The sequence below is a fragment of the Crinia signifera genome, chromosome 5 (genome assembly GCF_055691185.1).
Source record: "Crinia signifera chromosome 5, ASM5569118v1, whole genome shotgun sequence".
NCBI classification, from domain to species: domain Eukaryota; kingdom Metazoa; phylum Chordata; class Amphibia; order Anura; family Myobatrachidae; genus Crinia; species Crinia signifera.
In genome coordinates this window covers 2,042,751-2,062,519 of record NC_139221.1, presented here as the reverse complement: position 1 = coordinate 2,062,519, position 19,769 = coordinate 2,042,751, and the positions used below count along the sequence as shown (strand labels likewise).

General features: G+C 51.1%; 1 protein-coding gene across 1 annotated transcript in view; it reads left to right on the top strand.

Moving 5' to 3' along the window:
- ASIC3 (acid sensing ion channel subunit 3) overlaps positions 1-19,769 on the top strand; it is a 233,865-nt gene that overhangs the window by 79,247 nt on the left and 134,849 nt on the right. Inside the window, exon 4 of the mRNA XM_083186467.1 lies at positions 1,822-1,972. Within this exon, the coding sequence (XP_083042593.1) occupies positions 1,822-1,972 (151 nt within the window). The remainder of the gene's footprint in view (positions 1-1,821; positions 1,973-19,769) is intronic.

The following is a 19,769-nucleotide window of genomic DNA, read 5'->3' as shown; positions in this document are numbered from 1 at the left end:
ATCTTCCAAGATCATTTTAAACCCATGCGCACATTTGTATCGAATTCAGCTGTCAGTTTTTTCATGCAACCATAAGACACAACAGTAACCAATGTCATTCACCTCAGTCATAATTTTGCGCCCGATAAGGAAAGTCTGGCAATAAGCGGGTGCAGAATTATGACTCTGCGCCGCACAATGGGGAAGCGCCAGTCACATGACGCGCCACAATGCTTTCTGGGATTGCAGCGTCGATCATGTGGTGCACCGGAGAGCATTGTGGGCAGAAGGCTGGCGCAGCGTGATTAACATACAGAATGAGCAATCACTGGTGATTAGCAGAGCAGGCCAACCCACTGTAGTATTAGTCAAAGCCCCGGATAGGACAATATGGATGTTAATCATGGGGGTGGATGAACCTGACATCATTGGAATGACATGTGACCATAAGTGATACTGCTGATTGGTGGCCTGATATCAATAAATATTGACTGGAAAGGGCACCCTGGTTGGCCTTGAGAAAGCTGCGTGGGCAGTTAAACATGTGTTGGCTATGATTTAAACTGAATGTCAATTAGCAGAATAGAAATGTTGTTTCAATGTATTCAGATAATGTAAAGTTCCAATATGTACCATACTGAATAGAAAATATTTGAAGCTATGTTTTCCTTTCTAGACAGCAGAGGGCATCATTGCTTGTAAAACACAAAATGATCTGATACTTAATTTAGACAAGCATATCTGCCCAACAGAAGGTGGCAGAACCCAGACTGCTGTTTTTCCCCAGATCTGTTTATAATACAACTATTTGGTGGCAACAATAGAGGCAACATAGCCAGAATTGCTAAGACCACCCAGTCTTTGATCTACATGACTGAATATAGATGTTTATATTAGATTATATAACAGGGGACATACATACATATATCTATTTCTGGCTCTTGTACATAAAAGTGCCTAAGATCTCCAAGTTGTCCAGCAGAGGGCAGTAAAATCACAGTAAACACCTTAAAATCAAGAGCACCAGTAAAGATATTAGATTTATTGAGTACATTTTTGGAAAAAGGAGTTCAATTACACATCAATGAAAGTTACCAGCCATTGATATCTCCTCAGAAATGAGCTACCATATACATTGAAGTCGTGCTGAAATAAATAAAATTTACATTTTCAGTTATATATCTTTTTAGGATCATTTTTCTCATCTATTTTTCCACTAAAACACCATCTGTGTGTGTATATGTTTGTATGTGTGATTTTAACCCCTATAAATTCACTGCGGCCTCCTATCATATCCTATAATGGGATTTTTTAGAATATGACATATTAAAAGTTACATTTTATGTATATTTTTTGCATCTGAAGTGCGCTCCAAAATAACAGTCCTCTCTCTTTTTGTTAAAATATAATGAGACACCCGGGGTGGACAAAACCCTATCACAGGAGGTAGCAGCAGCCTATTGTGCGTCCTGCCTCCCAGGGTCTCACATACTGGTGGGCTCTCTGTAGGAGGCAGGGATGCTGTGACTCTTTACCTCCAGGGCAGGGTGGGCTGGTGTTGGCACAATGTACTCATGGTGAAGGCTTCCTGGCCTGTTCAGTGGGGTGGCTCCATTCAGTGAGGTTCACAGCTGATAACCACACCAGGGTAATCCTCTGTAAGGTGGGCCAGCCCTGGTTCCCTGGACTCCCCATCTCCCAACATCTACTGGGCTGGGCTGGACAGTGAACCATTGGGGGACTCAGGCACCAGCAGAACATTACACTATGACCAGGTCTGAGGACTGTTCTTCATGTGACTGGCCATGTTCTCCTTGTTATCCTTAACATCTACCACCTCAGCTGACTTACCTGCCCCCTCCATGGGGTGATTGTAGAAGTACCACCGACAAATCTTCCTACTTTGATACATACAGCATTACAGCTTGTCGCATAGACTGTGAGACCAAGTACATCCTGAAGGAATGCAAGTGCCGAATGGTCCACATGCCAGGTAAGTGTGTGCTGAGGGTACAACCATGAGGAGATCTACTGACCGACCGGGAGGGGAATCTACTGACCGACCGGGAGGGGAATCTACTGACCGACCGGGAGGGGAATCTACTGACCGACCGGGAGGGGAATCTACTGACCGACCGGGAGGGGAATCTACTGACCGACCGGGAGGGGAATCTACTGACCGACCGGGAGGGGAATCTACTGACCGACCGGGAGGGGAATCTACTGACCGACCGGGAGGGGAATCTACTGACCGACCGGGAGGGGAATCTACTGACCGACCGGGAGGGGAATCTACTGACCGACCGGGAGCGGAATCTACTGACCGACCGGGAGGGGAATCTACTGACCGACATGAGCAGGAGAGAAGCAGAACATGTACAGAGAGGTCAGGCGATTATTTCACCAGGAATGGGGAATGTCACTAATATCACAATGCAGCATCGGACTATATATTATGGGGGACATTTACTAAGAAAAATTAGTGAAAAAAATCGTACTTTTCATACGAAAATACAATTTTTGGGGGCGTATACATATTTTTGGCATTTACTATGCCAAAAATACGAATACTTGTATTCGTAATGATGGGTCATTCGTATTTGTATTTACAAATACGAATGTCTACACCATCGATAGAATATGACAGAAATCACCATTCAAAAGAATGGTGGTTCCTGATTTACTAAGCGGCCGTATTGAAAATTAGCGTAAAACGCCCGCGAATGGCGTGCCAAATACGGCAGGAAAATCCACTTTATTTTCCAGTCATATTTGGCAGAAGCCTGCACAGATCAGTCAGATCCGTGCAGGCTTCAGTGTTAAAAAAAATAGAGAAATAAATAAATACATTTTTTTTAAAAAGCATGGGGTCCCCCCCACAGCTGTAACCAGCACCAGGCTAAAAGAGCCAGGGCCGGTAATAAAAAATCAGGAAACCCGACAAATAGGGGTTCCCCGATTTTTTTTTTTAAAACCAGCCCCAGGCTCCAGGTCCAGGGCTGACTAAATGACTAGGGGTCCCCCGTATTTTAAGAACCAGCCCCAGGCACAACCAGTCAGCAGGGTAATGTCACAGCCGGGGACACTTATTATATAAGGTCCCGCGGCCGAAGAATTAACCCTACCGACCAGTCAGCCTGGCCAGGGGCCCAGGGGGAGTGGGGACCCCCCCAATAAAGGGGTCCCCCCCTCCAGGACTTACCTGACCAGGCTGAAGCCTGGTGCTGTCCTCGATGCCCCTGGGCGGTGGGCATCGAGCTGATTGCAGTGTAAAAAATAGAATAATAAACTATTGTCTTATACTGTGGAACTATGAGTCCCAGCAAGCCTCCCTGCATGCTGGGACTTGGAGAACCACAAGTCCCAGCATGAGGGGCATTAAAGGGCCCGCTGGCACTTGTAGTTCCACAGTACAAGAAATAGTTAAATAAACACTCTGACAACCCAGAAAAATAAAAGTTTAATACATCCATTACACACACACTGATACTTACCTATCTTGAGCCCGTAGGTAGCCCTCGGTCTTGGTCCAGTGTCCTGGTCCATGTCGGGGTCCGGGTCCATGTCTGTGCCGGCGTCCGGATCCAGTGTCCGAAGTAATCCATAGGGGACCTGTGAAGGCAGATTATACTTCCATGTCTCCTGTGGTGAAGATCTGGTCCTCTTCTCTCCTGAAGTAGTCCAGGTCTTCGCAAAACAAAAAAGCGCTAGTGTCCCGGCGGTCCCCTGTCGCGAACTAACAGGAGAGACGCAGAGATCTTTCATCTTAAGCGCCTCTCCTCCGAATGATTCTATTGGCCGTCTAGCGGCCAATCAGGAGCCAAATTTCGCGGCTGTATATGTATTCTTAGTAAATTTCCCCTATATCTCACTGGAATTAATTAGCCCACCTATCATAATTTTGATCTGAGATGCAGCCCCCCTCCCCCCTCTGGAGCTGCCACTGGCCATGGCTATGATTACATGCAGGGCCGGTGCAAGGCACCGGAGCGCCCCAGGCGAGTTAGAAATCACGAGCGCTATCCGCCGGTGTCACGGACCCACCGGTCGCCTGCTCCGATACGTCAATCTGAGCAGCTCCAGCCGTGACTGGGGTTCACTTAGGACACTCGGGTCCTTTCCTTGAGGTACACTGCCACCAGCCAAAACCTGATTTTAGCGCTTGAAACTGCGCAAGGGGCGGCTTGGCTCGCACCTGACCGCACAATACAATATATAAATGGTAACACGCTGGAGCGTTCTCTTCTGAGGCTAATGAGTCTTAAGAACACAGAACCAGGACTGAGAATATGTATTATTTATTCCTAGAAATACTACAGAGCTTTAGAAAATAGTTACAAGATTTTACAATGATTTTAAAAGTACACACGAGTTTTAAATGCAATTTCAGAAATAAAATAAAAAGGGAAAAATGACAGAACCGTAGCTTACACTTAAGTACCAATCCTGACGTGGGGGGGTTCTCCACAAGAAATCTCTCGTCGCTTACAGCCTGTTTGCTAGACCCCCAGGTAGTGACACTGACTATAGGGAGAATGGTCTTAGTTATACCTTGCAGACTCCCTCATCCCTACCACCCTTGGGATTTTTAACCATTCCCTTGCTGAGCCTAGTGAAAGTCCCTAGATATAGGATCTTTCCCATAAAGAATTTGTCCCTGCTTTGAAGTAGATTTTATACATTCCTCAAGTGATAAGAGGTCATTTAGTGTGGAGGGCCAGAGCACCTTTTGGCCTGTTGGCTGGACACTATTGCTCTCCCCCCCAATCTGGTTTATGAGGGGTCTCAGATCTTATCTTACATCCTAACTCCAGAGGAGTCCACAGATGGCTACACTCCCTGGGTCACTAATAGTCCACACACATAATACATGACATGTTCTGATCTCCCACATAATAATCACAGGCGGCATGAATTTACCAAACATACCAGACATACATTGATTGCACAGATAACCATAACAGGAGGCATACGTTAATTTGATCGATCACCTGATCTGATCGTTACAGCCGGGCTATGCGGAAGCGCTTCTAGTGTGAAAACACTGGCAGCACGCTGATTGGCTGAGATCAGCGTGCGCCGTGCTGCCAGAGTTTTCACACTAGAAGCGCTTCCGCATAGCCCGGCGGATAGCGCTCATGATTTTTAATGGACTGCAGGGACCCCCGCTGCCTTCGCCGCCAGATTTAAATACACAGCGTCGTAGAACAGGTACCCGGGCGGCACAAAATGCCGCCCTCCAGTGGCCGGCGCCCTAGGCAAATGCCTAGATTTGCCTAGTGGTGGCGCCGGCCCTGATTACATGATTCAGCGGCCCAGACCCCCCACACTGAGTGGCCACAGTCAGCCACATCCAGGAGACTTGGGGGGACCATGAGAAACATCCAATTTTCAGGAGCCAGAAGAGTAGGCAAATAGCCATCATTGTTTGTGCCACCAAGTCCATAGTGCTGGACAATCATTTTCCAGATATAACATAGTAACAACCAAGCCTAAGGGAGGGAGAACCCCGTCAGTGAGAGCTCACATTCTAGAAACACCAGGGTCCAGGGTGGAAGAGGCTGAGTACTAGGACAGAGCTGGACAGATTATAGGGTTGGAGAGAGGCTGGTAGTGCAGATGTTCAGCACAGGAGAAGTCTTGTAGACCGGTAGAAGAAGGTTATAGGGTCAGCGGTGGAGGTGAGGTTTATCATGTGATGAGGTTAGAGAGGTGCAGGGACACCATTACTAAGTTACCACGGGGAGCCACTGAAGAGGATTACAGAGGGGGTCTAGAGATGAGGAACAGTAGACAAAGTGGACAATAATTAATGAGTGCAGCAGAGGTTCCCTTAATTCCTGTGAGTAAATAGTGTATTTGGGCAATGTTGCTAAGTAAGAGGAGGCGACAGGTTGGGGTACTGTGTGTGTGTGTGTGTGAGAGTGCAGAGCTAGGGACCACACAGGGCATAATGCAAGGGGAACATGTGAAGGCGATGTGGGCATGGGTCACACTTCTGACAGGGCTTAGTGGGCCATCCGGTATTTACTAAGAAAAGCTGCACGTATATACCACTCCGCACATCACTACTCACTTACACCCGGCCACCACCGTATATACCACTACTCACACCCGGCCACCGCCGTATATACCACTACTCACACCCGGCCACCGCCGTATATACCACTCCGCACATTACTACTCACTTACACCCGGCCACCACCGTATATACCACTCCACACATCACTACTCACTTACACCCGGCCACCGCTGTATATACCACTCCGCACATCACTACTCACTTACACCCGGCCACCGCCGTATATACCACTCCACACATCACTACTCACTTACACCCGGCCACCGCCGTATATACCACTCCACACATCACTACTCACTTACACCCAGCCACCGCCGTATATACCACTCCGCACATCACTACTCACTTACACCCGACCACCGCCGTATATACCACTCCACACATCACTACTCACTTACACCCGGCCACCGCCGTATATACCACTCTGCACATCACTACTCACTTACACCTGGCCACCGCCGTATATACCACTCCGCACATCACTACTCACTTACACCCGACCACCGCCGTATATACCACTCCGCACATCACTACTCACTTACACCCGACCACCGCCGTATATACCACTCCACACATCACTACTCACTTACACCCGACCACCGCCGTATATACCACTCCACACATTACTACTCACTTACACCCGGCCACCGCCGTATATACCACTCCACACATCACTACTCACTTACACCCGGCCACCGCCGTATATACCACTCCGCACATCACTACTCACTTACACCCGGCCACCGCCGTATATACCACTCCACACATCACTACTCACTTACACCCGACCACCGCCGTATATACCACCCCACACATCACTACTCACTTACACCCGGCCACCGCCGTATACACCACTCCACACATCACTACTCACTTACACCCGGCCACCGCCGTATATACCACTCCACACATCACTACTCACTTACACCCGGCCACCGCCGTATATACCACTCCACACATCACTACTCACTTACACCCGGCCACCGCCGTATATACCACTCCACACATCACTACTCACTTACACCCGGCCACCGCCGTATATACCACTCCACACATCACTACTCACTTACACCCGGCCACCGCCGTATATACCACTCCGCACATCACTACTCACTTACACCCGACCACCGCCGTATATACCACTCCGCACATCACTACTCACTTACACCCGACCACCGCCGTATATACCACTCCACACATCACTACTCACTTACACCCGGCCACCGCCGTATATACCACTCCGCACATCACTACTCACTTACACCTGGCCACCGCCGTATATACCACTTCGCACACCACTACTCACTTACACCCGGCCACCGCCGTATATACCACTCCGCACATCACTACTCACTTACACCCGACCACCGCCGTATATACCACTCCACACATCACTACTCACTTACACCCGACCACCTCCGTATATACCACTCCACACATCACTACTCACTTACACCTGGCCACCGCCGTATATACCACTTCGCACATCACTACTCACTTACACCCGGCCACCGCCGTATATATCACTCCACACATCACTACTCACTTACACCCGGCCACAGCCGTATATACCACTTCGCACATCACTACTAACTTACACCCGGCCACCGCCGTATATATCACTCCACACATCACTACTCACTTACACCCGACCACCACCGTATATACCACTCCACACATCACTACTCACTTACACCCGGCCACCGCCGTATATACCACTTCGCACATCACTACTCACTTACACCCGACCACCACCGTATATACCACTCCACACATCACTACTCACTTACACCCGGCAACCGCCGTATATACCACTTCGCACATCACTACTCACTTACACCCGGCCACAGCCGTATATACCACTTCGCACATCACTACTCACTTACACCCGGCCACCGCCGTATATATCACTCCACACATCACTACTCACTTACACCCGACCACCACCGTATATACCACTTCGCACATCACTACTCACTTACACCCGGCCACCGCCGTATATATCACTCCACACATCACTACTCACTTACACCCGACCACCACCGTATATACCACTCCACACATCACTACTCACTTACACCCGGCCACCGCCGTATATACCACTTCGCACATCACTACTCACTTACACCCTGCCACCGCCGTATATACCACTCCGCACATCACTACTCACTTACACCCGACCACCGCCGTATATACCACTCCGCACATCACTACTCACTTAAACCTGACCACCGCCGTATATACCACTCCACACATCACTACTCACTTACACCCGGCCACCGCCGTATATACCACTCTGCACATCACTACTCACTTACACCTGGCCACCGCCGTATATACCACTCCGCACATCACTACTCACTTACACCCGACCACCGCCGTATATACCACTCCGCACATCACTACTCACTTACACCCGACCACCGCCGTATATACCACTCCACACATCACTACTCACTTACACCCGACCACCGCCGTATATACCACTCCACACATCACTACTCACTTACACCCGGCCACCGCCGTATATACCACTCCACACATCACTACTCACTTACACCCGGCCACCGCCGTATATACCACTCCGCACATCACTACTCACTTACACCCGGCCACCGCCGTATATACCACTCCACACATCACTACTCACTTACACCCGACCACCGCCGTATATACCACCCCACACATCACTACTCACTTACACCCGGCCACCGCCGTATACACCACTCCACACATCACTACTCACTTACACCCGGCCACCGCCGTATATACCACTCCACACATCACTACTCACTTACACCCGGCCACCGCCGTATATACCACTCCACACATCACTACTCACTTACACCCGGCCACCGCCGTATATACCACTCCACACATCACTACTCACTTACACCCGGCCACCGCCGTATATACCACTCCACACATCACTACTCACTTACACCCGGCCACCGCCGTATATACCACTCCGCACATCACTACTCACTTACACCCGACCACCGCCGTATATACCACTCCGCACATCACTACTCACTTACACCCGACCACCGCCGTATATACCACTCCACACATCACTACTCACTTACACCCGGCCACCGCCGTATATACCACTCCGCACATCACTACTCACTTACACCTGGCCACCGCCGTATATACCACTTCGCACACCACTACTCACTTACACCCGGCCACCGCCGTATATACCACTCCGCACATCACTACTCACTTACACCCGACCACCGCCGTATATACCACTCCACACATCACTACTCACTTACACCCGACCACCTCCGTATATACCACTCCACACATCACTACTCACTTACACCTGGCCACCGCCGTATATACCACTTCGCACATCACTACTCACTTACACCCGGCCACCGCCGTATATATCACTCCACACATCACTACTCACTTACACCCGGCCACAGCCGTATATACCACTTCGCACATCACTACTAACTTACACCCGGCCACCGCCGTATATATCACTCCACACATCACTACTCACTTACACCCGACCACCACCGTATATACCACTCCACACATCACTACTCACTTACACCCGGCCACCGCCGTATATACCACTTCGCACATCACTACTCACTTACACCCGACCACCACCGTATATACCACTCCACACATCACTACTCACTTACACCCGGCAACCGCCGTATATACCACTTCGCACATCACTACTCACTTACACCCGGCCACAGCCGTATATACCACTTCGCACATCACTACTCACTTACACCCGGCCACCGCCGTATATATCACTCCACACATCACTACTCACTTACACCCGACCACCACCGTATATACCACTTCGCACATCACTACTCACTTACACCCGGCCACCGCCGTATATATCACTCCACACATCACTACTCACTTACACCCGACCACCACCGTATATACCACTCCACACATCACTACTCACTTACACCCGGCCACCGCCGTATATACCACTTCGCACATCACTACTCACTTACACCCTGCCACCGCCGTATATACACCACTCCGCACATCACTACTCACTTACACCCGACCACCGCCGTATATACCACTCCGCACATCACTACTCACTTACACCCGACCACCGCCGTATATACCACTCCGCACATCACTACTCACTTACACCCGACCACCGCCGTATATACCACTCCACACATCACTACTCACTTACACCCGGCCACCGCCGTATATACCACTCCACACATCACTACTCACTTACACCCGGCCACCGCCGTATATACTACTCCACACATCACTACTCACTTACACCCAGCCACCTCCGTATATACCACTCCGCACATCACTACTCACTTACACCCGGCCACCGCCGTATATACCACTCCACACATCACTACTCACTTACACCCGACCACCTCCGTATATACTACTCCACACATCACTACTCACTTACACCCAGCCACCGCCGTATACACCACTCCACACATTACTACTCACTTACAACCGGCCACCGCCGTATATACCACTCCACACAACACTACTCACTTACACCCGGCCACAGCCGTATATACCACTTCGCACATCACTACTCACTTACACCCGGCCACCGCCGTATATATCACTCCACACATCACTACTCACTTACACCCGACCACCGCCGTATATACCACTCCACACATCACTACTCACTTACACCCGGCCACCGCCGTATATACCACTCCACACATCACTACTCACTTACACCCGACCACCTCCGTATATACTACTCCACACATCACTACTCACTTACACCCAGCCACCGCCGTATACACCACTCCACACATTACTACTCACTTACAACCGGCCACCGCCGTATATACCACTCCACACAACACTACTCACTTACACCCGGCCACAGCCGTATATACCACTTCGCACATCACTACTCACTTACACCCGGCCACCGCCGTATATATCACTCCAAACATCACTACTCACTTACACCCGGCCACCGCCGTATATACCACTTCGCACATCACTACTCACTTACACCCGACCACCTCCGTATATACCACTCCGCACATCACTACTCACTTACACCCAGCCACTTCCGTATATACCACTCCGCACATCACTACTCACTTACACCCGGCCACCGCCGTATATACCACTCCACACATCACTACTCACTTACACCCGGCCACCGCTGTATATACCACTCCACACATCACTACTCACTTACACCCGGCCACCGCCGTATATACCACTCCGCACATCACTACTCACTTACACCCGGCCACCGCCGTATATACCACTCCACACATCACTACTCACACCCGGCCAACACCGTATATACCACTCCGCACATCACTACTCACTTACACCCGACCACCACCGTATATACCACTCCACACATCACTACTCACTTACACCCGGCCACCGCCGTATATACCACTCCACACATCACTACTCACTTACACCCGACCACCTCCGTATATACTACTCCACACATCACTACTCACTTACACCCAGCCACCGCCGTATACACCACTCCACACATTACTACTCACTTACAACCGGCCACCGCCTTTATATACCACTCCACATAACACTACTCACTTACACCCGGCCACAGCCGTATATACCACTTCGCACATCACTACTCACTTACACCCGGCCACCGCCGTATATATCACTCCACACATCACTACTCACTTACACCCGACCACCGCCGTATATACCACTCCACACATCACTACTCACTTACACCCGGCCACCGCCATATATACCACTCCACACATCACTACTCACTTACACCCGACCACCTCCGTATATACTACTCCACACATCACTACTCACTTACACCCAGCCACCGCCGTATACACCACTCCACACATTACTACTCACTTACAACCGGCCACCGCCGTATATACCACTCCACACAACACTACTCACTTACACCCGGCCACAGCCGTATATACCACTTCGCACATCACTACTCACTTACACCCGGCCACCGCCGTATATATCACTCCACACATCACTACTCACTTACACCCGGCCACCGCCGTATATACCACTTCGCACATCACTACTCACTTACACCCGACCACCGCCGTATATACCACTCCACACATCACTACTCACTTACACACGACCACCGCCGTATATACCACTCCACACATCACTACTCACTTACACCCGGCTACCGCCGTATATACCACTCCACACATCACTACTCACTTACACCCGGCCACCGCCGTATATACCACTTCGCACATCACTACTCACTTACACCCGACCACCGCCGTATATACCACTCCGCACATCACTACTCACTTACACCCGACCACCGCCGTATATACCACTCCGCACATCACTACTCACTTACACCCGACCACCGCCGTATATACCACTCCGCACATCACTACTCACTTACACCCGACCACCGCCGTATATACCACTCCACACATCACTACTCACTTACACCCGGCCACCGCCGTATATACCACTCCACACATCACTACTCACTTACACCCGGCCACCGCCGTATATACCACTTCGCACATCACTACTCACTTACACCCGACCACCGCCGTATATACCACTCCACACATCACTACTCACTTACACCCAGCCATCGCGTATATACCACTCCACACATCACTACTCGCTTACACCCGACCACCGCCGTATATACCACTCCACACATCACTACTCACTTACACCCGACCACCGCCGTATATACCACTCCACACATCACTACTCACTTACACCCGACCACCGCCGTATATACCACTCCACACATCACTACTCACTTACACCCGACCACCGCTGTATATACCACTCCACACATCACTAGTCACTTACACCCGGCCACCGCCTAATATACCTCTCCACACATCACTACTCACTTATACCCGGCCACCGCCGTATATACCACTCCACACATTACTACTCACTTACACCCGGCCACCGCCGTATATACCACTCCACACATCACTACTCACTTACACCCGGCCACCTCCGTATATATCACTACTCACTTACACCCGGCCACCGCCGTATATACCACTCCACACATCACTACTCACTTACACCCGGCCACCGCCGTATATACCACTCCACACATCACTACTCACTTACACCCGACCACCTCCGTATATACCACTCCACACATCACTACTCACTTACACCCGACCACCTCCGTATATACCACTCCGCACATCACTACTCACTTACACCCAGCCACCTCCGTATATACCACTCCGCACATCACTACTCACTTACACCCGGCCACCGCCGTATATACCACTCCACACATCACTACTCACTTACACCCGGCCACCGCTGTATATACCACTCCACACATCACTACTCACTTACACCCGGCCACCGCCGTATATACCACTCCGCACATCACTACTCACTTACACCCGGCCACCGCCGTATATACCACTCCACACATCACTACTCACACCCGGCCACCGCCGTATATACCACTCCGCACATCACTACTCACTTACACCCGACCACCACCGTATATACCACTCCACACATCACTACTCACTTACACCCGGCCACCGCCGTATATACCACTCCACACATCACTACTCACTTACACCCGACCACCTCCGTATATACTACTCCACACATCACTACTCACTTACACCCAGCCACCGCCGTATACACCACTCCACACATTACTACTCACTTACAACCGGCCACCGCCGTATATACCACTCCACACAACACTACTCACTTACACCCGGCCACAGCCGTATATACCACTTCGCACATCACTACTCACTTACACCCGGCCACCGCCGTATATATCACTCCACACATCACTACTCACTTACACCCGACCACCGCCGTATATACCACTCCACACATCACTACTCACTTACACCCGGCCACCGCCGTATATACCACTTCGCACATCACTACTCACTTACACCCGGCCACCGCCGTATATACCACTTCGCACATCACTACTCACTTACACCCGACCACCGCCGTATATACCACTCTGCACATCACTACTCACTTACACCCGACCACCGCCGTATATACCACTCCGCACATCACTACTCAATTACACCCGACCACCGCCGTATATACCACTCCACACATCACTAATCACTTACACCCGGCCACCGCCGTATATACCACTCCACACATCACTACTCACTTACACCCGGCCACCGCCGTATATACCACTTCGCACATCACTACTCACTTACACCCGACCACCGCCGTATATACCACTCCACACATCACTACTCACTTACACCCGGCCACCGCCGTATATACCACTTCGCACATCATTACTCACTTACACCCGACCACCGCCGTATATACCACTCCACACATCACTACTCACTTACACCCGGCCACCGCCGTATATACCACTCCACACATCACTACTCAGTTACACCCGGCCACCGCCGTATATACCACTTCGCACATCACTACTCACTTACACCCGACCACCGCCGTATATACCACTCCACACATCACTACTCACTTACACCCAGCCATCGCGTATATACCACTCCACACATCACTAGTCACTTACACCCGACCACCGCCGTATATACCACTCCACACATCACTACTCACTTACACCCGACCACCGCTGTATATACCACTCCACACATCACTAGTCACTTACACCCGGCCACCGCCTAATATACCACTCCACACATCGCTACTCACTTATACCCGGCCACCGCCGTATATACCACTCCACACATCACTACTCACTTACACCCGGCCACCGCCGTATATACCACTCCACACATCACTACTCACTTACACCCGGCCACCTCCGTATATATCACTACTCACTTACACCCGGCCACCGCCGTATATACCACTCCACACATCACTACTCACTTACACCCGGCCACCGCCGTATATACCACTCCACACATCACTACTCACTTACACCCGACCACCTCCCTATATACCACTCCACACATCACTACTCACTTACACCCGACCACCTCCGTATATACCACTCCGCACATCACTACTCACTTACACCCAGCCACCTCCGTATATACCACTCCGCACATCACTACTCACTTACACCCGGCCAAAGCCGTATATACCACTCCACACATCACTACTCACTTACACCCGGCCAACGCCGTATATACCACTTCGCACATCACTACTCACTTACACCCGACCACCGCCGTATATACCACTCCACACATCACTACTCACTTACACCCAGCCATCGCGTATATACCACTCCACACATCACTACTCACTTACACCCGACCACCGCCGTATATACCACTCCACACATCACTACTCACTTACACCCGGCCACCGCCGTATATACCACTCCACACATCACTACTCACTTACACCCGGCCACCGCTGTATATACCACTCCACACATCACTACTCACTTACACCCGACCACCGCCGTATATACCACTCCGCACATCACTACTCACTTACACCCGGCCACCGCTGTATATACCACTCCGCACATTACTTCTCACTTACACCCGGCCACCCCGTATATACCACTCCACACATCACTACTCACTTACACCCGACCACCGCCGTATATACCACTCCACACATCACTACTCACTTACACCCAGCCACCCCGTATATACCACTCCACACATCACTACTCACTTACACCCGGCCACCGCCGTATATACCACTCCACACATCACTACTCACTTACACCCGGCCACCGCCGTATATACCACTCCGCACACCACTACTCACTTACACCCGGCCACCGCCTAATATACCACTCCACACATCACTACTCACTTATACCCGGCCACCGCCGTATATACCACTCCACACATCACTACTCACTTACACCCGGCCACCGCCGTATATACCACTCCACACATCACTACTCACTTACACCCGGCCACCGCCGTATATACCACTTCGCACATCACTACTCACTTACACCCGACCACCGCCGTATATACCACTCCGCACACCACTACTCACTTACACCCGGCCACCGCCTAATATACCACTCCACACATCACTACTCACTTATACCCGGCCACCGCCGTATATACCACTCCACACATCACTACTCACTTACACCCGGCCACCGCCGTATATACCACTCCACACATCACTACTCACTTACACCCGGCCACCGCCGTATATACCACTTCGCACATCACTACTCACTTACACCCGGCCACCGCCGTATATACCACTCCACACATCACTACTCACTTACACCCGGCCACCGCCGTATATACCACTCCACACATCACTACTCACTTACACCCGGCCACCGCCGTATATACCACTCCACACATCACTACTCACTTACACCCGGCCACCGCCGTATATACCACTCCACACATCACTACTCAGTTACACCCGGCCACCGCCGTATATACCACATCGCACATCACTACTCACTTACACCCGACCACCGCCGTATATACCACTCCACACATCACTACTCACTTACACCCGACCACCACCGTATATACCACTCCACACATCACTACTCACTTACACCCAGCCATCGCGTATATACCACTCCACACATCACTACTCACTTACACCCGACCACCGCCGTATATACCACTCCACACATCACTACTCACTTACACCCGACCACCGCTGTATATACCACTCCACACATCACTAGTCACTTACACCCGGCCACCGCCTAATATACCACTCCACACATCACTACTCACTTATACCCGGCCACCGCCGTATATACCACTCCACACATCACTACTCACTTACACCCGGCCACCGCCGTATATACCACTCCACACATCACTACTCACTTACACCCGACCACCTCCGTATATACCACTCCACACATCACTACTCACTTACACCCGACCACCTCCGTATATACCACTCCGCACATCACTACTCACTTACACCCAGCCAGCGCCATATATACCACTCCGCACATCACTACTCACTTCCACCCGGCCACCGCCGTATATACCACTCCACACATCACTACTCACTTACACCCGGCCACCGCTGTATATACCACTCCACACATCACTACTCACTTACACCCTGCCACCGCCGTATATACCACTCCGCACATCACTACTCACTTACACCCGGCCACCGCCGTATATACCACTCCACACATCACTACTCACACCCGGCCACCGCCGTATATACCACTCCGCACATCACTACTCACTTACACCCGACCACCACCGTATATACCACCCCACACATCACTACTCACTTACACCCGACCACCGCCATATATACCACTCCGCACATCACTACTCACTTACACCCGACCACCGCCATATATACCACTCCGCACATCACTACTCACTTACACCCGGCCACCGCCGTATACACCACTCCACACATCACTACTCACTTACACCCGGCCACCGCCGTATACACCACTCCACACATCACTACTCACTTACACCCGGCCACCGCTGTATATACCACTCCACACATCACTACTCACTTACACCCGACCACCACCGTTATATACCACCCCACACATCACTACTCACTTACACCCGGCAACCGCCGTATATACCACTCCACACATCACTACTCACTTACACCCGGCCACCTCCGTATATACCACTCCACACATCACTACTCACTTACACCCGGCCAACGCCGTATATACCACTCCACACATATCTACTCACTTACACCCGGCCACCGCCGTATGTACCACTCCACACATCACTCCGCACATCACTACTCACTTACACCCGACCACCGCCGTATATACCACTCCGCACATCACTACTCACTTACACCCGGCCACCGCCGTATATACCACTTCGCACATCACTACTCACTTACACCCGACCACCGCCGTATATACCACTCCACACATAACTACTCACTTACACCCGGCCACCGCCGTATATACCACTCCACACATCACTACTCACTTACACCCGGCCAACGCCGTATATACCACTTCGCACATCACTACTCACTTACACCCGACCACCGCCGTATATACCACTCCACACATCACTACTCACTTACACCCAGCCATCGCGTATATACCACTCCACACATCACTACTCACTTACACCCGACCACCGCCGTATATACCACTCCACACATCACTACTCACTTACACCCGGCCACCGCCGTATATACCACTCCACACATCACTACTCACTTACACCCGGCCACCGCTGTATATACCACTCCACACATCACTACTCACTTACACCCGACCACCGCCGTATATACCACTCCGCACATCACTACTCACTTACACCCGGCCACCGCTGTATATACCACTCCGCACATTACTTCTCACTTACACCCGGCCACCGCCGTATATACCACTCCACACATCACTACTCACTTACACCCGGCCACCGCCGTATATACCACTCCGCACACCACTACTCACTTACACCCGGCCACCGCCTAATATACCACTCCACACATCACTACTCACTTATACCCGGCCACCGCCGTATATACCACTCCACACATCACTACTCACTTACACCCGGCCACCGCCGTATATACCACTCCACACATCACTACTCACTTACACCCGGCCACCTCCGTATATACCACTCCGCACATCACTACTCACTTACACCCGGCCACCGCCGTATATACCACTCCACACATCACTACTCACTTACACCCGGCCACCGCCGTATATACCACTCCACACATCACTACTCACTTACACCCGACCACCTCCGTATATACCACTCCACACATCACTACTCACTTACACCCGACCACCTCCGTATATACCACTCCGCACATCACTACTCACTTACACCCAGCCACCTCCGTATATACCACTCCGCACATAACTACTCACTTACACCCGGCCACCGCCGTATATACCACTCCACACATCACTACTCACTTACACCCGGCCACCGCTGTATATACCACTCCACACATCACTACTCACTTACACCCGGCCACCGCCGTATATACCACTCCGGACATCACTACTCACTTACACCCGGCCACCGCCGTATATACCACTCCACACATCACTACTCACACCCGGCCACCGCCGTATATACCACTCCGCACATCACTACTCACTTACACCCGACCACCACCGTATATACCACCCCACACATCACTACTCACTTACACCCGGCCACCGCCGTATACACCACTCCACACATCACTACTCACTTACACCCGGCCACCGCCGTATATACCACTCCGTACATCACTACTCACTTACACCCGGCCACCGCTGTATATACCACTCCACACATCACTACTCACTTACACCCGGCCACCGCCGTATATACCACTCCACACATCACTACTCACTTACACCCGACCACCGCCGTATATACCACTCCACACATATCTACTCACTTACACCCGGCCACCGCCGTATACACCACTCCACACATCACTACTCACTTACACCCGGCCACCGCCGTATATACAACTCCACACATCACTACTCACTTACACCCGGCCACCGCCGTATATACCACTCCACACATCACTACTCACTTACACCCGGCCACCGCCGTATATACCACTCCACACATCATTACTCACTTACACCCGGCCACCGCCGTATATACCACTCCACACATCACTACTCACTTACACCCGGCCACCGCTGTATATACCACTCCACACATCACTACTCGCTTACACCCGACCACCGCCCTATATACCACTCCGCACATCACTACTCACTTACACCCGGCCACCGCTGTATATACCACTCCGCACATTACTTCTCACT